Here is a 22217-nt window from a genome sequence, read left to right as displayed (position 1 = left end):
TAAGGACACGGGCATCGCTATATCTGATGGTAGTTAAGCTAAAAATGGGAACCATTGTACAGTTTTTTTTTTTTGTTTTGTCTCATTCACAGGGTGCAGCAGACTCATGCCCCAACCAACAGCAAATCCCCAGCTGGTATCTAACACCACAGAAGCTTCAGGTAGGAAACATTTTTGCGTTATCATCAATTTATGCACAGAAACTTCTCAATGCAGCAATAGAACAGTTATGAGATTGTCTCATTTGGTGCATTACCAGCTTTCAGTATTACCAAAGAGAATAGCATGTAGCCTCAGGAAACCTCCCAGAAAAGGCCCTGGAATGTATTTCCACTGTAAGAGTGTCAGCAGAGGATTTCATTAGGTGATATTAAACCGTTCTGGCCGTTTATTTGCATTTTTACTCACTGTGGGCTCATTTATCACTACAATATAAAGTCCTGTACCTCTATGGAAAAAGCACAACCATGACTACAAGTAGAGAGAACTCAGAAGTGTATATGGTGCCAGATGACACAGTTAGAATGCCATAAATATGAGGAAAAAGAAACAAAAACAAATGTTAAAGATGTTTTCTATTTACATTTCTGCAATCTCCTCAAATTCCATTTTGTTTTTTACATCAGTTCTCCAAAAATATTTCACCATGCTGATTGTATCTTTTAACATTTTACTCCTCTGCACACCATTGTATAACCTCGGGCTGGACCCGAATATTCGCTCATTACGGTGGTATCCGAATATTTATTTTGAGATCCGAATATTCGGTCCCCCCGTCACGCCATCAGTATTTGACTCGTTCCTTCGTCTTCCTCCCAGTTGGACGATATCTCCCGGTTGTTATTCGACCCAATTCAACCCATCCCTTCGACTCCCCCCCACCCCCCTGTCGCTACGATCCGAATAATCATAATAATAATCGGACATTCGTCATTAATCGGGGCAAATATCCGGAGCCCAGAAATTGCTATTCGGGCCAGCCCTAGTTTAGCCATGCTGGACTGATTTTACTGATGAAAAATGTTTCATTTTACTCTCAGATTTCTCTTTCTCTTAACCTGAAAAATGCCTGTTGGTTGTAATTGGCTTTTTCTGGCAGATTTTTTTGATTTTTTTTAAGAGAATCTGCTTCATTTTTGGCTTTTTTTTTTTTTTTTTTTTAATCGAAGCCCCTGAAATATTATGGTTTTGATGTTTATGGTTTTTCTATTTTAAAAAATGGGACAGTTTGTGTTAATGTACATTTCCATGTAAATTCGAGAGACTGTAGCCGTGTGGCTAATTTCCATCTGGAGATAGAGATACCATAACTGATCAAAGAAAAAGAAAAACAAGCAACAAGCGCTAACACGTAGTGCACATAAAAGACAAAAGCTGGGGGATCAAGGCAAGCTACCAAGCAGGAAATGTAACCCTGAAAATTGAAAGCATAGATTTGGTGATTTTACCTCTCAAACGTCACATAAGATATGTTCACAGACCATGGGAAAGTTGAAAATTGGTCAGTCTTCTTGTTTGTGCAGTTTCCATTTTCCCTGCCACTGATCAGCTGATGTTCACGTGTCCCACATGTCTAATTCATTAATATATGTAGAGTGTAACATTTTTTTTGAGCCGTTTCACAAAGGAAAATATATCGAAACATAGCGGATGCATCAGGCCATATTTAAGTCCAACATATTTACATGAAAGCAACATTTTACAGAATCTGCTTTATTTCTGGCATTTTTTTAAAAAATTAAGCATTTAAAATATTGTGATTTCTCTAAAATATCACAGTTTTAAGCTTAGTTTTAGTTAATTCACCTCTTGAACCTTCACACATATGTTCACAGACCATAGGAAAGGCTGTTTTTTTTGTTGTTGTTGTTTCCTGCTACTGTCCAGCTGATCACAGACAAAAAAAAGTTAATGTGGCCTGCACGTCTAATTTATTCATATATGCCACTTGTGACGTGGACATCGAAGTGGTGACATCGAATAAATATTTAGGTGTCCACCTTGATAATAAGCTAGACTGGTCTAAAAACGTAGACTTCATCTACAAAAAGGGCCAGAGTCAACTTTTTCTGCCTCAGAAGACTTCGATCATTAGACATCTGCAGTAAGATGCTGCAGATGTTTTATCAGTCTGTGGTAGCAAGTGTTCTGTTTTATGCTGCAGTCTGCTGGGAGGCAGTATAAAAACAAGGATGCAAGGCGTCTGAACAAACTGATTAAAAAAGCTGGCTATGGTTGGAATCAGATTGAACTCATTGGAAGATGAGGTGGAGAGACAGGAACTTAGAAAGATGGAGGCTATTCTGACAAACCTGGATCATCCACTTCACATCTGCCTCAATGAACAACAAAACATCAGTGGACGGCTTCTATCCCTGCACCTCAGGACTGAAAGATTCAGAAAGTCTTTCTGGCCATCAGCAATCAGACTATTTAATTCAAAAGTAAACAGATGAGACCAGACAATTGATTTTCCCTTCGGGGATTAATAAAGTCATTGTATTGTATTGTATTGTATTGTATGTAAAATGAAACATTTTTTGAAGAAAATTGTCCTGAATATAAACATAATAAATACATCTGGGGTTATTTACATCCAGCATATTTAGATGGAAACAGCTGGAGTCTTGTACAACCACTATTTTCTGAATATTTTTAAAAACTACAGATGCATTTTATGTTTTACTTGACAGCACTTGGATCACTTGCGGACCAACCGAGCAAACCTCAAGCCCCCTCAGTTGCAGATGCTGGAGCAGCTGGAGAACCAGTTTTCTCTCATGCAGCAACATCAGCAGCAGGTAAACATGTACAGGACTCTGTGCTGGTTTTATTTATAGGTGCTAATGCATAAACACAATCAGGACAAATCTTTCCTGCCCACTGTGATAACTCTGTTTAACGCCTCACCTCTGGCTGACAGACAGCTCTCAGTACTCTGTTTGCAGCATCTGTGTTGTTTTTAGTGTTTTTGTACTGCTGTTGCATTTGTTGCACTACTTGCACATGTTGCACTGCTGATTACAGGATATTTCTTTATCTCTCTGTATATTTTTGCTATAACACACTGCTCAAAACATTAGAAGGAACACTTCATTCTTACACCATTTTGTTCATAAATTCCACAGTGTATGTCAGTGATTGGACAGTGGAAAACAAAGTTATGAATCCACTAAGGGGAGAATTCACAACCACTTAGACTCCCTAACTGGACAGATCCTTATCCCAGACGCTTAGTTAAATTGATCTTCTATTTTGATGATCAAATGTTCCCTTCATTTTTTTTTTTTTTTTTTTGATGTGTGCATTTGACATTTTTTGGTCCATTTTTCCTTTTTTTCCTCAAAATATATTCAAGCAAATTACTGACGATTTAAAAATAAGAAAAGAAAAGTAGTGAATTAATTGGATTTATGAAGGAGTTGTTCTGTTTAAATCATCAGTCGCATCTGAAACAGCAACATTTTGCAGTGGAATCTGTCCACATATGGAGTAAATTTACACAAATCGTTCATGTTGAGTTCAACTTTATGGAGCTATGAGAGGACTAAAATAATAGTTTCATGGATGCATGGAGAACCGTGGAGTTTAATATAAACTGTTCCACTTCGTAGGACTATTTTTAATGTATTTTTTTTACTTTACTTAGCTGTTTTTTTCTGTGTATTTATTTGCATTGTGGCGGCAGTCACTTTACTCTTTCTGCATTCTGTTCTATTCCTTATTGATCGTTGTGTTTTAATCTGTACCTCTATGTGTGTCAGATGAGGCAGCAGGCAGCAGCGGGTGGCCAGCCGCGACCCAGCCTCCCCAACGGTCCTTTGGCTGAGTCCTCTCCCCACCATGCCGGCCTCCCCCGCACCTCCCCCCTCAACCACACAGCCATTCGGCCCCCGTGTGTCACCCAGCCCACGGCCAACGGATCCTGCTCTTCGAGTCCCTCGGCGGGGCTGCAGGGACACCTGGACAAGAATCACACCCTGGGACTGGGAGGTGGCGGTGCGAGCAACGGAAACGTGCCTTACCCGCAGCAGAACTCTCTACCTCACAACTGCACAGCCGCCAGTCACCCCAGCACCAGCAGCACTACCAGTAGTCCCAGCCATGCAGACGACACATGGAGGAGCCAACAACGCAACACTACCACTCAGGTACCAAGCATATGTCAGCATCCCCATTATTGGTTTTTAAAGCTCCCATATTATGTGTCCTTGCAGTATATTAATGAAAGTCTTTCACGTTTTTGGCTCATAACACTGCAAAGATGGTGCATTGCTTCATCCACTGTATAGCTCCTGATTGTAGTCCTCTTCTACATGGACTGTTTCAGTGTTTGAAGCTATAAATCCCCGCCTCTTTTAGGAAAAGACACTCTCTGTGATTGACAGCACAGAGCAAAACCGTTCTTCTAACTTTCTCTCTGAGTGATCATCCTACATGTAAATATCTCTTAATTCACAGCTCATGTATTGTTATTAACTCGTGTTTGGTTGCTAACAGTATCGTAAAATCAGCCTGAAAATGGCTCTGAAGTAACTGCTGGTGAACATGTCATCCTAATCGGCTGTATTTTAGTCACTGAGAAACGCAAAAATATGTAACTAAAAGTTTGGCTGGAATAAAATGCAGTTTATGTGAGCACAGAGAGCAGGAGAGAAGCTAACGGGTGTAAACACCAGCTGAATTTACGTTGCACAGAAGCACCAACCCAGTGTTGTTTGTTGGTTTCAAGCTATTATTAAAGTTTCTCTGAATGTCCCTCTGTTTTACAGTTACGGAGCTTTAAGCTATAAGCATACGATCAATGCTAATGTTAGCCACGTTAGCTGCAAACCACGCTAGCACTAAAGATTTTTCTGTTTGTGGTGACATTACCATCAAAAACTAAAAGTAATTCACTGGGTGTTCATTTTCTCAAATGCTGGAAGTGTTCACTCTTGCAGGAAAAGCAAAATGTGAGCTTTTAGAGACTTTTTAGAGGACTGTGAGGCAGTGAGCAATGAGGAAGCAAGATTTTACAAAGTTTGAGCTGGATGTCTCTTGGTTCATGGTGATAGATAGATACTTTATTCATCCCCTTGGAGAAATTCAAGGTATCCAGTATTGCTATGTATGTTGCATTTAGGAAAAATAAGAAACTATAATCTGCAAAATATCATGCAAATTGTCTTGATAGAAGAAATAAAGTGCAAAATCTTGTTGGTATTTTACAATCAGAGAGAGCATTAAAAAGTCGAAATACAATATGGCAACAAAAATAATATTATGCATGTAGAAGAGTGTGATAATAATAATAATAATAATAATAGAAAGAAGGAAGTAGAAATTTTGTCAGATTATTCTGAGCTGTGGAGTTTTCTAGTTGTGGAGGAGTTTGAGGAACGGCAGAAGTAAATGTGTTCATTTATTAACAGCATTTATCTAAGGCTTCTAAGTTTATAACGACCACAAATGCATTTTTTTTTTACCATATGGGACCTTTAGAATATTGATTCCTGCATGTTTTTGAACTGAAGTTTACTACGTTCCTTCAGAGTAATTTGGTGTGTCCTCGTCTCCATCCAGGGGCTTCAAAAAGGTCCAGGTTCACATTCGGCAGGTCCTAATGGAGAACCCCCTTTCTCCTCGTCCTCCTCCTCCCCTCAGACCTCGTTCTCCTCCTCTGGCATTCTGAATCAGGTCGGACATTCCTCTGGGCCCTGCACTGCCTCTTCCTCAGCCTCCTCTCTGTCCCCCACGTCCCCCCAGACCACGCCCAACCACTTGTCCTCGCCTCCCCACTCCGCTACTACCTCAGGGGTCCACACCAAAGACGCCACGCCTTCAGGGGGCAACAACGGCAGCAGTGGCGCAGCTGCCACTTTGCCATCAGGTCCGGAGGCCGCCATCAGGCATTCCGGCGGGACGCCCCACAGTCCTGGCACTGCCCCCGCGCAGGGATTGACTAATCACGTCCAGCCGCGGGTGACGGACAGCTCCACCAGCCTGTCTCAGCCTGGCTCTCCTGCCCCCGGCGTGCTCAGTTCAGACAATCCTCAGCTCTCAGCCTTGCTAAAGGGAAAAGCCAATACTACCAGTAACGATGACAACAGTAACTACAGCAACCACGGAGGGCCCTCCTCAGAGAAAATCAACAACGTCCACCCGGGTCTCCACGGTGCCGCCAAGCCAGCTTCAGAGCACTCAGTGGCGTCGTCGCCGCTCTCCGCCACCGCCACGCCCTCCCCACGCCCGGCAGACCCTCACGCCACCAACAGCCTCTCCTGCCTTAACAGCCCGTCCAACTCCAACAGCCAGGGGCCAGTCACGCTCAACGGGAAGGGGCCCGAGGACTCCCAGAGCCCGCTGAAGGTGGAGCCTTCTGGGGGAGCTCACAAACACGCTGTCCCTGCTGGTCTGGCGCCCTGGTCCTCGGTTTCCATCTACCCCAGCTCCAGCGAAGTGCTAAAAGCATGCAGGTAAGAAGCCAGTCGACCTGTGAGTTCATATTAGTGCTGGAAAGTATGCAAAAAAAGCAATCATATTGAAATTCCATAGACAGATATTGCAATTGCTTGAGTCCTAATCTGAGTGGGAATGATCAATTTTACATTTCTTTTCACAGCAAAAACAATAAATGATTGTGATTGTTTTTTGTTGCAGTTTGCACCAAATAAGCACATTCTTCTATATGTAGAGAATACAATTTGTAGCAATACAATGCTTCATTCACATTGTAAAGAATCAGAAATATTTTCTTGATCCTTGAAGGGAAATTGCTTATCTTTATCAAAAGAGCTCCAGTAATCTGGATATTTTGCCCTATTGCAGTTTCAGTGATATTTAGATTATTTGTTCAGCCCTATTTTACATGGTCTTTTAAACTGTGCTTTGTGTTTGTTTGTACAAACATTCCAGTGTTAAGGACTTTATTTTAATGTTTTTACAATGAAAAAACAATTATTTATTTAAAAAAAAAAAACAAAAACAGTCAATTCACTGTCTAGTGAATTATGTTTAATGCCCATACAAATATTTCATGTGTTTGTTGTTACATAAAGTCATGTAGCGAGAGTTCTACCTTGTAATTGTATTTAATGTTCTTTCTCACTCATTAAACCTCCAAAAAATGAATCCAAAATGTTTTATAACCTCTAGAACTGCCCCCAGTTTCCTAGTTGACAAGTAGTCATTAATTCAAACCATTAGCCACCATTAGTACATTATTAATGTAACTATCTACATGTACTTTTTGGAGTATCAGGAAATTATTTGAGTTCCAGGCTTAAGAGAAAATGTTAAAAGTAATGTTACTTGCCCTGTGCTAAATTGAAGAGAAAACTGCAGTTAATAATGACCATTTAAAATGTTTAAAACCCTAATTTTTCACGTTCCTGATTGCATCTTATACCCTCTGAAATCATCCCGTGCTTTTGATTTCCTGAAATTACTATCTACAAGCTATAAATCACTATTTATAATGTCTGTCCATTCCTGGCAGTGTGTTGTCTTTTGTTTTAAATTTTTAAGCTCGGTTGACTAAGGATTCCCTGAACAATTAATATTTGATTGACAATTTGAGGAGAGCTCTAATAACCATGGGTTGCTATAGATGTCATGGGACGGTTAACAGTTCACAGCTCACAGCTGTTGATTGATCAGAAACTGTGCGAAATTAAGAGAAATGTGCATAAAACTCCTCACACAAGCTCATAGTGAGTAGAAAAAGAGTCAACACCGCTGCAGACGCATTCGTATGTGTGAATTCATGTGTAGAAGTGAATCACGTGTTGATTCTTTGACACAGTTTGAAAATGTCATGACTTTTTGAACCTGCGTTGTGCATTCACAGCTGCATTCCACTTGTTTGGTTGAGAACAGCTACTTTGTGTCAATGAGAACAAGCTGCACTTTTCACTGTGCCATCGTGAATCCTGAGCTCATGTTGGACACTAATATAAAAAACACATTTATGGAGTGTGTGTAGGTGTGTCCACATGGATTCTGATTCCTGTAGCAAGTTGTTGTGATGCTAAAAACTTACTTTTGTCACTGAGACTCAGTTTTGTTCTCAGGAGCAACAATCCTGATCTGCATCCTTTAGGTTTAATCTATTTTTTTCTCTTACACGAACATTAACTATACTGCTTTCATTCTGAGTTATAGCCATGTCAGGCAAACTGATCAGCCTCCGAATTGTCCGAGCTGGATGTATCAAGAATTTCTGACAGCTTACAATATCTTCCACTTGACAAAAATAAGTATATACCGCTAGAGAAAATACCGTCCACACTGTTAACATCTTGCTTCACCTGATAACAAACTGCTGCAAAATATAGCAGCGTTTTAGCAGGAATATTCTCGCCTTTCTATTTTTAAATCTCGAGTTCCAAAACAAACACCTTCCCCCAGTTTGTAGCCAGGTTAGGTTTGCTTTCAAACACCTGTGCAGGTTCTGTTTTGCTCAGGTCCTCTGGCACTTATGTGAACTGTATCTTTGTTGCTGCGAACATTGCTGTCATCTCTGTGATCTGCCTTTTTGTGTGCAGCTGTAGAGGCTGTGTTGCTGCTGGTGTTTGACTTCGGCCTCCGCAACCATTTTAAAATGTGTATGCAGCGATATTTGAACAGTTTGCAAACACTGTAGACTGATTTTGTGCACTTAGAGGCACCCAAGTGCACAATTCTGATCGCTGTTTTACTGAGTGCAAGTTACTTCTCATAGTTTATTATTAAGATTTCAACAGAAAGTGCAATATGTTCCTTTTTACTCTTCACCATATAGTAGAATCCAGTGAAATCACAGTTTTACAGTGCATATATGTAACACTGGCAGGGCTTCTGTAGTGGTGTAACTAACATTTAACAGGTCTCTCTGTTAATCTCTGGGTTTCCTGCTCAGGTAGATAAAATCCCCGTTTGAACTGAGGAAAATCTGACATTGCAGCACCTTATTTCACTCTTTTCAATGTAATTTTTGGTCTCGCAGCTGTCTAACTGATTGAAGACTAGAGGCTTCGCTGTGCACAACTGACTAGCTACCATCTACTGATGCATGTGAGGTGTTTAGGGAACATCAGTTCATTGTAGCTTCGAAAACCACATGCACAATGGCCACACTGCACCACCACAAATAAATTCTCAACCTGTGAGAAACACTGGCATGTAAAAAAAAAAAAAAAAAAAAAAAAACAAACAGCCATTATTATGCATTTATTGCAAAGAATGCGACCAGTTTTCTTTGTCAAAACTGCTGATGTGCTAACTTTAAAAGTTAACAAAACGAGTTTGTGGCCGGCAGAGCAGCCCCCAGTGAGGAGTCAGAAATTCTAATAATATCTAGATTATATATAATATTTAGCACTGCTTTTATAGAGCCATTTAGTAAAATTGTACATAAGATAAACTTTATTCATCCCTTACCCAGGAAATGTACATTTTACAGCAGCTGAATGCATTAAGAAGCACAAGTACAACAGGGTTAAAAAATAAAGATACAGTAATAATATAAAGGTCTCACAGAGACAATATACCAGGCATGATTAATCTATATATAGATATGTACATTATGACAGTGAAATTTACATATGATACGATATGGCGAGTTTACGTATGGATATGTACACATATTTCATGATTAATTTACATATAATTTACATGCTGTTGCCAAAAACTACCAATGTGTGTGGGAACAGATGAAAAAATTAAGATGTGCAGCAAAAACTTCTGAGTGCATTTAAATGATGTGCTAGTGCACCTAAATTAAAAAGTTGTTGCTGAAATTTCATCTTCTCCCTTTGATATTCACACAGTGCAAAAGTTAAAGGCTTAAAGTGCTCCTCAAAAGCTCGATGAAGTCCCACTGACATGTTAACTAGCTAGAGGTGGAGCTGTCTGCAAGTGTTTTGTTGTTAGGCGTATTCTAGGAAACTATGAGGCTAAATAATCGCTGCAGTTTTTGCTTGTAGATGTTCTGTTCTGCATGATGCTGCAGATTTATAGCTGCTGTCAGTGACCTCCTGTTGTTACCTGATCTGTTAAACTCACTGATCTCTCTGTGGATGCAGGAATCTGGGGAAGAACGGCCTGTCGACGAGCAGCATCCTCCTGGACAGGTGTCCCCCGCCGCGGTCCCCTCGCCCTCCATCCCCTCCACTGCCAAAGGACAAACTCAACCCCCCGACGCCCAGTATTTATGTGCGTTCATGGTGTTGTTGTGTGTCATGTTGGAGCAGCAGCATCTTGGCTACGAGCTGCTCTTTAATGTGTCGATCCTCCCAATAAGCCTGAACGTGTCTCCTCTCTGACATACAGCTCGAAAACAAGAGGGACGCTTTCTTCCCTCCCCTCCATCAGTTCTGCACCAACCCGGCCAACCCGGTCACCGTCATCAGAGGCCTGGCAGGAGCACTCAAACTGGGTAAGAGGATATGAAAAAACATGACCTCCACTCTGCCTAAAGTGCATTTCTGTGTCAAGAAGTATTTTATTTTTATTTTTTTAATCTCTGCATAAGAGAGTGACAGCAGCTGCATTCAGGGGCGGCTGGATGTTTGTCTTTTCCAGCCTCACATGGCTCTGTGGGTGTGTCTCTGAAGTCATGGGAGGAGGGTGTGTTCTGGTTTGACATGTATGACAACAGCACCACCTGCAAGCGGAAAATGTTACTGCACAGAGGAAAGCTGCAGCCAAAAATTAACAAACATCTGCTCTTCTACTATTTGGAGCCCTGTTATATAATACACCAATTTGACAGATTGTCTGCTGCTTATTTGTGAATTTTGAGCCATACAACCTCCTGCCCTGCTCCCTTTAATCTGTCTCTTAATACTGACTGCTGGTGGGAGCTTGTTCCAGTCCTTATGGTTCAATAAAACACATTTTAAGATAATTTTATGCGTAAATAATGAAAAAACCCTAATTATAAACATTTGCCAGGTGGATGTAACTTTAATCTCTTCTTCCTCTTCTCCTCTTCTTTCCTTGGACAGACTTGGGCCTGTTTTCCACTAAGACGTTGGTGGAGGCCAACCCGGACCATCTGGTGGAGGTGCGGACCCAGCTGGCTCAGCCCACCGACGAGAACTGGGACCCGAGCGGCAGCAGGAAGATGTGGCGCTGCGAGAGCAGCCGCTCCCACACCACCATCATCAAATACGCCCAGTACCAGGCCTCATCCTTCCAGGAGTCTCTGCGGGTCAGTGGGAGACACATTTACACGTTGCAGACACAAGATTCTGAGTCCTGGAGAACCACCATGTGCAGCAGAGTAACCCGAGTGTCTGTCGCTAAACCACGAGCCTTCCATTGATACGTTAGATCCATGTTGTGATGCACACAGAGCTCCACTATCACCACTTTATTCAGTAGTTATCAGCCATCTTTGTCCAAATTAAACTGTGAAATGTGAAGACAAGCAGCTCAATACTGCTGCAGGAAACACTTTGATGCACATGAACATATCTGTAAACTGCATTATCTTCTAGATGATGCACAATCTCTGGTTTAGCTTTTAAATGGCAGAAAATAGTGTTACTATCTGCTAAAGGACAGGACTGTAGTGAAACAAATGTAATCTTGGACTCAGCTCGTACCTACATGTTCTCTGTAAATGAAGTAAATGTGCCGCAGTGCTCTGAGTGCATTCTACCTGCCCACCTTATTAACCTATATGAATCCTAAATAAACATTAAAAGCCTTTATTTGCAACACAGTTACTGTCTGAGGCCCAAAATCCACCAGCAGGTTTGAAAGGCATGTTGTCTTATAGAAATTGGTGAAATTACATCATGTGTCAGAACGAGAAAGTCGTGGGATTTGCATGTGTGACGTGCCATTCTGGCTCGAAACTTGTATCTAAGCTTCAAATCGTGATATTTTGTTAAAATTACTTTATTCCATGTGTCTCATTTAAAATGTGTCCATTTTTACAGAATTAAAAACTAAAATTTCTGTACTCCTCAGCTCAATCTGGAAGCCATTCAAATGACACTTAATGACAAAATTTCAGGGATGTTTCAGATTAACTGCAGGCTGTGTTTACATGCATGTAAACAAATTAATAATATAAACAGTGAAATAGCTACAAATGTGGGTCCACCATGGCAGTTATCCCAACATTTCTAACCATGGCTGTCCTTTTGGGTTCATTTCTTATTTTTCACTGTAATATAAAGTCATGCACCTCTTATAATCTTATATCACACAGTTAGAATGCCATAAACAATATAAAAGTTCATATTTGATTATTTTTTTAAAATGAGACGTAGAATAAAATGTTTTTTTGATTAAATTTAGTGATGTTAAGCTTAGATTTGGGTAATTTTACAGACAAAAGCACAATTGAGACATTATTAGTTCAAAGACCAGCTGATAATCTGATGATTCTTTGAGTTTTTACAGTTTCTTGTTCTGATAAACAATGTCATTTTATCATTTTTATTTATTTTTTTTAAAGTAAACCTCCCTTTCAATCCTGCTGTCTGATTTTGGGGCTCAGAGTTAAACTCTCTGGTCAACCTGAACGCCACAGTCTTACTTAATAACTGATTTTCTGCTAATTCTGTGGACTTTTCTCTGCAGTTTGCAGCACTTAACCCATGTGTTTTCTTGTATTAGGAGGAGAATGAGAAGAAGAAGGAGGTGGAAGCAGAGGCAGGTTCCTCAGACAGGTGAGTTTTATTTATCTGTCACGTCAGATTTCATTTCTGAGCCTTTTTGATGTTGCTAATAACATTTTACTCTCCGTTAGCATGATGCGACGAAGGAAAGGTCCGTTCAAACACCTCAAGTTCGGCACCAACATCGACCTCTCGGATGAAAAGAAGTGAGCGAACTGTTCTGCCTGTATTTAAATCAGCTCTTAAAACACATCTTTTTACCCTAGCTTTTAATTGATTTTAAGTTGTAATTTTATTGCTGTTTTGTTTTACTCTTTTTTTTAATGTCTCATATGTTTTATGTGTGTACTGCACTTTGGTCAACTGTGTTGTTTTGTAAAGTGCATTACAAATAAAGTTGGATTGGATTGGATTCTGACTGCAGTTCTAGCCACACAAAATATTACGAGCTTTAACTGGAAAAGGTGAATTCCTTTCTTGCAATGCTAATCTTCCACTTTTCCAGGTGGAAACAGCAGCTTCAGGAGCTGTCTAAACTGCCTGCCTTCTCCCGGGTGGTGTCGGCCGGGAACCTGCTCAGCCACGTGGGTCACACCATCCTGGGCATGAACACTGTCCAGCTGTACATGAAGGTTCCAGGAAGCAGGACGCCAGGTAGACATGGACAGAATAAAAACTGCTCTATGTCAGTGTCTTTTTTCTTTCCCTCTTAGCAATCGTATCTTCTTCTGGCAGGTCACCAAGAGAACAACAACTTCTGCTCGGTCAACATCAACATCGGTCCCGGAGACTGCGAGTGGTTCGCTGTTCCTGAGCCGTACTGGGGCGTCATCAACGACTTCTGCGAAAGGTACGGCAACAGAAAAGGATCAATCCTTGTCGAATCAGACAGAATTTAGGAAATGTGTTCCTGTACCGTCTCAGATTTTGTTCAGGTTTTAATTGTTTGTTGTTTGGGACACAAAAAATACACATATTTTGGCTGAATTTTGAGAAGATCACATTATCAGACCTAGGAATTTTTGCATTTTCACCATCAAAAGAAAAGCAATTTAAAGGCTTGAGTGTCTCCAGAAGTAAAACTCCCAAAGCAAAGGAAATGTGATCCTTTGTTTTGTTTTCAGCTTTCATTTCTACTATATGTGTGGGAACATTTATTGAGGCAAAATAAGCATCATCTGTTGTTAAACATCAAGACGAAGACAACATGGAAGCAGCTTGTAACTTTGCACATATAATGACAATATATAAACCTCTATGAACACCAGTTTTTATCTCCTACAGTTGAGCGTTTGTTTTTCGAGATAGAAGACAAACTACTTCTCTCCAATTAAGCTGTTTATTCTGTGAATATCAGTGTCTCAAAAGAATCTTATACAATGATCTTTTCTGTTTGGAACAGCCTCCCAGAAAAGGATCAAATCAAAAGTGAACACAGCATTTTATTCAGTCTAGTATTGTGTGATAGGTCATAGATATAAACATATAATTCAAATATTGAAATGTGATTGGCTAAAGGTGGGGATAAACCGTGGTTTAGACTCAGCTCTCCCATTAGTTGGTGCACAGATATGTTCATATCTCTTAGCACACGATTCATCCAATCCCCAGGAGCTGCACCCTGTAAGAAGAACCTCCTGCAAACTGTTTCCTGCTTTCTACCAGTTAGTCTTATTCCATTGTTAGCTGAGATGTGATGCAGCCATTAGTGGTATTTCATAGGGAAGATGCAGATGTTCTTCAGGAAGGATTATTCTGGTTTTCTCCTTCAAATAACCTTGAGTTAGCAGCGTCAGTACAATTAGTTGTTACATTATAAGAAAGCAGGACTGTGCTGTGTATCAAAGCCAAAACTCTACATTTGTCAGTGTGTGTGTGTGTAGAAGAAGAAACATTTTTCTGTAAGCAGCTGTAACTTTCCATCCTGACCTGTCTGTGTCCATCAGAGCTTGGAGTTAGTGCTTAGCTCCATCTCTTCCCTTTTAAAGGTCAAGCACAACTCATGGACTCATTGCACATTAAATGGTTTTTATTATCAATATTATAACACTCATATGTAATAGCAATTTCAGTGTTCAGTTAGTAGTACCTTTGTGAGATAAAAATCCTAACACTACCAATCAGTCTATACAACCATTTTGTCAAAATAGCAAAAAACTAGAACCTAGACCTATAATGCTTGCCACACATCAAATTCTATTGAAGTTAGAGCCTCAAAAGTAGCTGAAATGTCGACCAAAAACTGTATTTTTAGCACAAAATATGGATGCATCCATATATATACACTTAAAGCAAAGTTTCTGGAGCCACAATATCACACATGTTCGAGAATTTTGCACTGAAGACAACATGGAAACAACTTGTAACTTTGCACGTTATGACAATATATAAAGCCCTATGAACACAAGTTTTTATCTCCTACCAGTAAATACAACCATTTTTTAAAAATAACAAAAAACTGGAATCTAGACTTGTAATACTTGCCACACATCATATTCTACTGGTATTAGAGGCCTCAATAGTTGCTGAAATGTCGACCAAAGACTGTATATTTAGTAGAAAATATAGATGCATTCATATATATGTATATATATACCTATAGGAACTTTCTGGAGCCCTAATATCACCCATGTTTGAAAATTTTGCACTTTCTTCCATTTTTAAGGGCTAATAATTAACAATTTGTCATTTTCTGAAGCTGTTTGATCATTTGTATGGACTGGAAACTATTTTGTCACCAAATTTCATAACCGTGGGAGTTATTGAAACTTTAAAATGACTCCCCAGATAAGATGTCTTTTTAAAAATTCCCAGGTCTGGAAACGCATGAAATTCTCAAATCAGCCAAAATATTCTTTTAGTCTTTTCGGTCTTGCATAACAAATAATTAACCTCTAAAAACACCGGCGTCTAAACTGACACAAACGGACCCAAAAGAGCTCAGAACTGGCAGCACATGAAGTTTATTTTTTCACCTCCTTTTTACAGGAACAACATCAACTTCCTGATGGGCTCGTGGTGGCCGAACCTGGAGGACCTGTACGAGACCAACGTGCCTGTTTACCGCTTCATCCAGCGTCCAGGAGACTTGGTGTGGCTCAACACCGGCACCATCCACTGGGTTCAGGCCATCGGCTGGTGCAACAACATCGCCTGGAACGTGGGACCCCTCACAGGTGAGAGGAGGAGGACGGAGGTCAGCGGTAGTGGCTCCGAACAGAACATTTGTGAGGGGAACAGTTCAGTAGAAGAGACGAGTCTGTGTTGTCTTATGTGACAGAAATCTAGGGGTCGACTGATGCTGGTTTTTCAGGGCCATCAAGAAAAACCGGTAGCAGACAACAAATGTTACCCTTTAACAGCATTTGATAACAGAGAACCCGTCATTCATAACTAGGCTTCTTTATTATTATTAAGGATGCTCTCTTCTGTCTACTGATTGATCAAGAGTGAACAGTTTCTTCTCTATTTTTTTAATCTTTCACTGTTGTGTCTCTTTTATTCCCCACTAAGGCCCAGATCCTAAAGCGTTATCAGTTCTTGTTTTCCAGACTCTGTTTCAGGCTAATCTGTGGTTGCCTTCTAGCTTAGTCGCTAGCAGTTAGCAAAACCTTAGCTAATTTCCTGGTTTGTGGCAACAGCAGGTGTTTCTTTTTCAGTTTTAGCGGGTTGTGTCTGTGCTAGAGAGACATTTCTGAGACCACAGAGTGACAACAGACAAAAAGAGGATGCTGAAGTAGAGCATTTAATTTAGTGATAATCAGTTAATACGAATAAGTAGCGATAATCGGAAAAATGACAGATAACAGCCCCGATAATCATCCAGGCCAATAATTGATCCATCTGTACAAAAATTTTTGCATATCCTGTTTTTTTCTCATCAACAATAATGTAGATGACATCCCAGTTAACAAAACTGATCCAAAAAATGCCATTTTTATTCAGCTTGTTTCTCATTTTAGATAAGAAATGGTTGGAAAAACCCAGGAAATATGCAGTTTTCTGAGACAAAGCAAAGCCCAGTGCAAAGGTTTTTCCTCCTTCAGGTGCAGACAGGTTCAGTGGCATGTTTGTCACTCTATGGTTTTGTAAATGTTCTGGAAAGACACAGATGTAAAGATGAAAATGAGCTTTTCCTTTGTGCCCTCAGCCCATCAGTACAAGCTGGCAGTGGAGCGCTACGAGTGGAACAAACTGCAGAGCGTCAAATCCATCGTCCCCATGATCCACCTCTCCTGGAACATGGCCAGGAACATCAAAGTGTCCGACCACAAGCTTTTCGAGATGATCAAGTGAGGATTTCTGAATTATTCACGTGGTTTGTGTGTTTTTTGGTGTGTGTGTGTGTCGCCCTGGGCTGGCTAACTGGCGTGCGTTTGTTAGGTACTGCTTGTTGCGGACTCTGAAGCAGTGTCAGATGCAGAGGGAGCTGCTGCTGGCTGCTGGGAAGGAGCTGGTTTGGCACGGCAGGACCCAGAACGAACCGGCGCATTACTGCAGCATCTGTGAAGTGAGCGCACCCAAATCTTTCTGCTGAATAGATGTTATTCTGCTGCTTTATTCACGATTTTACACCTTCTCCGTGTCCCAGGTGGAAGTGTTCGACCTGCTGTTCGTCACCAGCGAGAGCAACAGCAGGAAGACGTACGTGGTTCACTGCCAGGACTGCGCCCGACGAGGGAGCACGAACCTGGACAACTTTGTGGTGCTGGAGCAGTACAAGATCGAAGACCTCATGCAGGTTTACGACCAGTTCACACTCGTAAGTATCAGACGAACAACCAGCAGCAGAAGATCAGTTTAACCCTCTGAACAACAAGCAGTTTCTGTTTTTCTTTCTCACTGTGGGCTCATTTTTCACTGCAATATAAAGTCCTACAATTATAGTTTCTTCAGCTTTTATGATTTATGGCTTTTTAACTGTCAGACTGCACACAAGACATTTTTGAGTTCTCTCTCCTTTTGGACTCATTTTTTAACCCTCCTGTTACATTCGTTTCTGAGGAACAGCAATCCTGGGTCAGTTTAATTATCCAAAAATGTGAGAAACCAAAAAATCCCAGTAAATAATGCTTATATCTCATCGTTAACTCCATTACTAACCATTTCAATCAATATTTAGTGCTGTGGTGTTCTTTACTTCTCACAGATTGTGGTGCAATGTGCTACTTTTTTTTTCATAGGCACTACCATTCAGAAGTTTGGGGTCAGCCAGGCAATTCCATGTTTTCCATGAAAACTCCCACTTTTATCCATGTGCTAACATAACTGCACAAAGGTTTTCTAATCATCAATGAGCCTTTCAACACCATTAGCTAACACAATGTAGCATTAGAACACAGGAATGATGGTTGCTGGAAATGTTCCTCTGTACCTCTATGTAGATATTCCATTAAAAATCAGCTGTTTCCAGCTAGAATAGTCATTTACCACATTAACAATGTCTACACTGGATTTCTGATTAATTTATTGTTATCTTCATTGAAAAAACTGCTTTTCTTTCAAAAATAAGGACTTTTTTAAGTGACCCCAAACTTTTGAACGATAGTGTAGATTGGAAATAACTGGAATATTTTTACAGGACATTAATTTTTTTCAAAATGTTATTTTGCATTTAGATTTTTTTTTTCTTTTCATGGAGTGATGTTGATAAATTTAACACACCTGGCCTGTTCAGGGTGGGTTTGCAAACATATGAAATGAACCATTTTCATTCTACATGTTGAATGACACTGAAGTTTCATACCGAAAAAATAACTGTAACAATTTTTGGAGGATATTTTAATTTTGAAATGGTTCAATTTGACCTGCAGCATAAAAGGAAGGTCATTTTTTTACTCAATATAAAGTCCTGCTTTTTTATGGAAACGGCGCAATCCACCAGGATCTTTATTGGAAATAGTCCGACATACGCTGGGAAAAATATCACAGTCATGTTTTTATGTATTTTAGATGGAAAATAATAGCAAAAATCAGCATTCTTACTAAAACTGTGGCTTATTAACACAATATCTGTCAAAAATGTGATTTTTTTTTGCATATTTGTGTCAAAACTTCGTGAACTCTGCCTGCAGATCTCAGTCCATTATTATTTTTTCTCCAACTTTTTACTAGGAATGAGAAAAAACAATCATGTTTATATGTTTTTCAGGTGGAAAATAAAAGAAAAAATGAGCATTCTTGCTAAAATTGTCACAGATGTTGCAATATCTGTTAAACAATTTAGATTTTTTTTGCGCTTCTGTGTCAAAACTTAATGAATTCTACCTGCAGATCTCAGTTCAGTTTGAATTTTTCTCAGCCCATTACTATTCTCACCAGTGATCTTTACAGGGAATTATAAAAATAGAATCACACAATCATGTTTTTCATGTTTTTTAGGAGAAAAACAAAAGCAAAAATTTGCCTTCTTACTATAACTGTGGCTTATATCGCAATATCTGTCAAAATATTGGGATTTAACCCTACAGAATTCAGTTCATTATGAATTTTTCTCAAGCCTCTGTGCAGCCTGTTACTATTCTCACCAGTGATTTTTACAGGCAATGGGAAAAAACAATCTCACAGTCATGTTTTCATGTTTTTTTAGGAGAAAAATAAAAGCAAAAATTTGCTTTCTTACTAAAATTGTGACTCATATCACATTATATGTCAAAACAATGACATCTATATTGATATATAGACTTTTATTTTGTAAATCTGTGTCAGTTTTGCCTGCAGAGCTCAGGTTTTTCTTCCTTTTCCCTCCAGGCGAGTCCCCTGCCTTCCTCCTCTTGATGGTGACGTCTCTTCTTCTGAGGAACCACAACGGACTCTTCTTCACTCGGAAAGCTCTCCAGAAAAACCTTTTTCTCTTCTTCTTTTCTGATATTCAGGAAGTAAAGCCGGCAGTCCTCCAAACTGCACTCTGTAGCTCTCTCTACCCCCCACATTAAGGCAGCTGCTGAAAGCTGTGTGTCTATGCAACCTGCCCGGAGCGCTGCGCTGCCCCCCGGTGGACTGGAGGGGGACGGCAGCTCCTCCTCATCACGACCAGACTGTTGTCCTGCTGGACTTTTCACCACAAAACACACGAAAAAATCATGAAAAATCAACTTTTTGTACATAATAACCGGAACTGGCAACATCGCAAAAGACTACTGACTCTATAGTTTCCTGTTTTTCCTTTTTATTTTAATTTTTTTTGCATTCTGTTTATGGGTTGGCGCACGAGCTTCGTTCCCTCCCCTCCGTCACATGATAGTTAGCATAGCAGGTCTTTTTTGTAAACGCACCTCCTCGGTCAGGAAAACCAGATGAAAACACTTTTGTAATGTGAACAGTTGAGTGACACGACATTTCACCCCTCCTCCTTTTGTTCATTTGTTTTTTTATTTCTTCAATCGGTTCAAACATTGTTCTGCTGGAGTCTTCGGTTACTTTAAGTCGAGGGAGAGGAAAACTATTTGTAGACAAAAAGCCAAGTCACAGAGAAAAAGGGTTGCACATAGACAAAAGAGTGAATTTGTGTCTTTCTTTTTTTTATTTTGATGTAAATTTACACTATTTATAAATGCATATTTATTGCTTGGAAAATATTTGTTGATGGAATGCTGTAATCTTTTTTTTTTTTTTTTTCCCCAGAGTACCTGCCATTAAATTTGAAGGAGCCTCGTGATTTTAAGCACGGCCCCTCATACGTTTTCTATATAAATAAACTGCTTAGTAAGCATTGTACAGAGACCTTACCTTGAAATGGGTTTATTGTTTGAAGGATGTTTTATGCGTCAATAAACAAAAAACTGTCTTTATTTACATCTGCAGCTGCGTTGTGCTTATTTCACTGCATCTTATGAGGTCTTAAGGCTCAATTTGTTATGTTTAGTTCAGGTATTTGTGCTAAATTTAAGTTGATATTTTCACTTTTGTGCATTTTCAGAGATGCGGACTTGGATAAAAACACTTCACGGTGAACAGCATTAAGGCTGGTTTCACATCGCATTCTTTTGTCTTTTATACAGCTGCATTCAACATACGTCCTGTTTATTGCAGTATCATACGTTTATGACCTAATGATGACCTTAAGCTTTGATTATTGCAGTCTGTGGTGCAAAAGGTGTAACTGTACAGTAGATTTTACGTCAGAAAAGCCATATTTCTCCGGCATAATTCATGGTTTAATAGCCAGCAGCAAATAGAAAGTTAAAGCCTCTACTGTAAATAAATAAATAGATTTTAATGTACATAAATGTTTCCTGAAATTTGTGCCAACCAGCCTCATCACATGTTGCTTGTCACAAAGTTTATCAATGTTTCTCGCAGATTTTGTCTACAACAGTGACATTTTTAAAACGATTTTTTAAAAATCAATGCAGAATCGTGATCAAAACAACAAACTTAAAGGCTATTGCTACGTTGCTAACTTTAGCTGTGTGTGAAAACTGTAGGTAATAACTGGTAAAGACAAAAATGAAGTTTGATGAGCCTTAAAGACAATCTAAGATTGTGAAATGTGCTTTATTTTTCTATTTAATTTTTGCATCTCCAGCATCTGCGACGATGGTGTCATCACAACAACCTGAACCTCAACACCGGAAAAACCAAGGAGATGATCTTGGACTTGAGGAGATCAAAGCGAACTGAGCACTCCGCCCTCCACATCGATGGAGAGGAGGTAGAGAGGGTGGAGAGCTTCAGGTTCCTCGGGGTCCACCCACATTATACACCAGGTGGGGAGAACCCAACAGAGACTGTACTTTCTTCTTCCTCAAAAAAGAGAAAGACAAATGTGTAGAAAACATGTCTATCTGTATATCGGTGCAGGTAATCTTTTTAAGGAGCACTTATTATTTCATATAAAGTATAGAGGAATGTATTTTTTTTGTTTTTTTCCAAACATAACGCAACAAAGATGACGTCTGCGTGTATGTGTTGATAGTCAAAGATTAGAATAACTTTAAAAAACAATATTACAAAGTGCTTTACAATAAAAAAAATTTAAAAACATACTACAAGTAAATGAGATTGAAATTTTAAATTAGTCCAAACAAATAGCACCAATTAAAACAGATTTAATAGAAGCTAGTGAGTTTGCCTGAGTTCTGGTCGCCTTCAGTGACTAATAGAGACTTTGGAGATTTTATGAGGAGCCTGTTGGGAGGATTAACATACATATGTACATAATGCTGCTTCATAAAAGTCCCTCCATTTAATTTAGGGACATTTACAATATGTTTTCTTGTGTTTGGGGGTTTAAAAAAAAGCCTAATAATTGCAACAGGCAGCTCAAAATGGAACCCCAAACCCCAGATAGTGGTTCTTTGAAGGCCTTTTCTGAGGAATAATCTATAATAATATAACAATAATAACAACAGTTTCTGATAATGTTTGTGGTTTTATTTAAATCTTTAACAATCCAAATGTGTACAGACTGAATCTGATGCAAAATATCTCACATATAATTTGGATCCATTTCTGGAACAGAAAAAGTGAACCAAGCTTCCTGCCTTTATGAAATATTGTAGATTTTCTCTCATCTTTCTCAGCTGTCTGAGTGATGCAGGAGAAACCAGAACTTCTCATATTTGGAGAAGAGTTTGTTCAGAAGCTGCCAAAATAAATCTGATTCAGCAGTTTTGT

At 39.6% G+C, this 22217-nt stretch overlaps 1 protein-coding gene across 3 annotated transcripts in view; it reads left to right on the top strand.

Moving 5' to 3' along the window:
- kdm6a (lysine (K)-specific demethylase 6A) overlaps positions 1–20393 on the top strand; it is a 68360-nt gene extending 47967 nt beyond the window's left edge. For all 3 annotated transcript variants that reach the window (XM_035944877.2, XM_023263136.3, XM_023263138.3), the window contains 16 exons: positions 93–161; positions 2694–2801; positions 3765–4151; positions 5566–6458; positions 10047–10176; positions 10294–10399; positions 10971–11176; positions 12598–12650; positions 12731–12805; positions 13105–13253; positions 13335–13449; positions 15588–15775; positions 16750–16891; positions 16983–17109; positions 17191–17361; positions 19350–20393. In XM_035944877.2, coding sequence (XP_035800770.1) covers positions 93–161; positions 2694–2801; positions 3765–4151; positions 5566–6458; positions 10047–10176; positions 10294–10399; positions 10971–11176; positions 12598–12650; positions 12731–12805; positions 13105–13253; positions 13335–13449; positions 15588–15775; positions 16750–16891; positions 16983–17109; positions 17191–17361; positions 19350–19376 — 2946 coding nt within the window. In that variant the 3' untranslated portion in view covers positions 19377–20393. The remainder of the gene's footprint in view (positions 1–92; positions 162–2693; positions 2802–3764; positions 4152–5565; positions 6459–10046; positions 10177–10293; positions 10400–10970; positions 11177–12597; positions 12651–12730; positions 12806–13104; positions 13254–13334; positions 13450–15587; positions 15776–16749; positions 16892–16982; positions 17110–17190; positions 17362–19349) is intronic.
- Positions 20394–22217: the final 1824 nt, after the last annotated feature.

Source organism: Amphiprion ocellaris, chromosome 11 (genome assembly GCF_022539595.1).
Source record: "Amphiprion ocellaris isolate individual 3 ecotype Okinawa chromosome 11, ASM2253959v1, whole genome shotgun sequence".
Taxonomy (NCBI): domain Eukaryota; kingdom Metazoa; phylum Chordata; class Actinopteri; family Pomacentridae; genus Amphiprion; species Amphiprion ocellaris.
The sequence above is the reverse complement of the archived record's forward strand: the minus strand, read 5'-3'. Positions and strand labels throughout refer to the sequence as shown.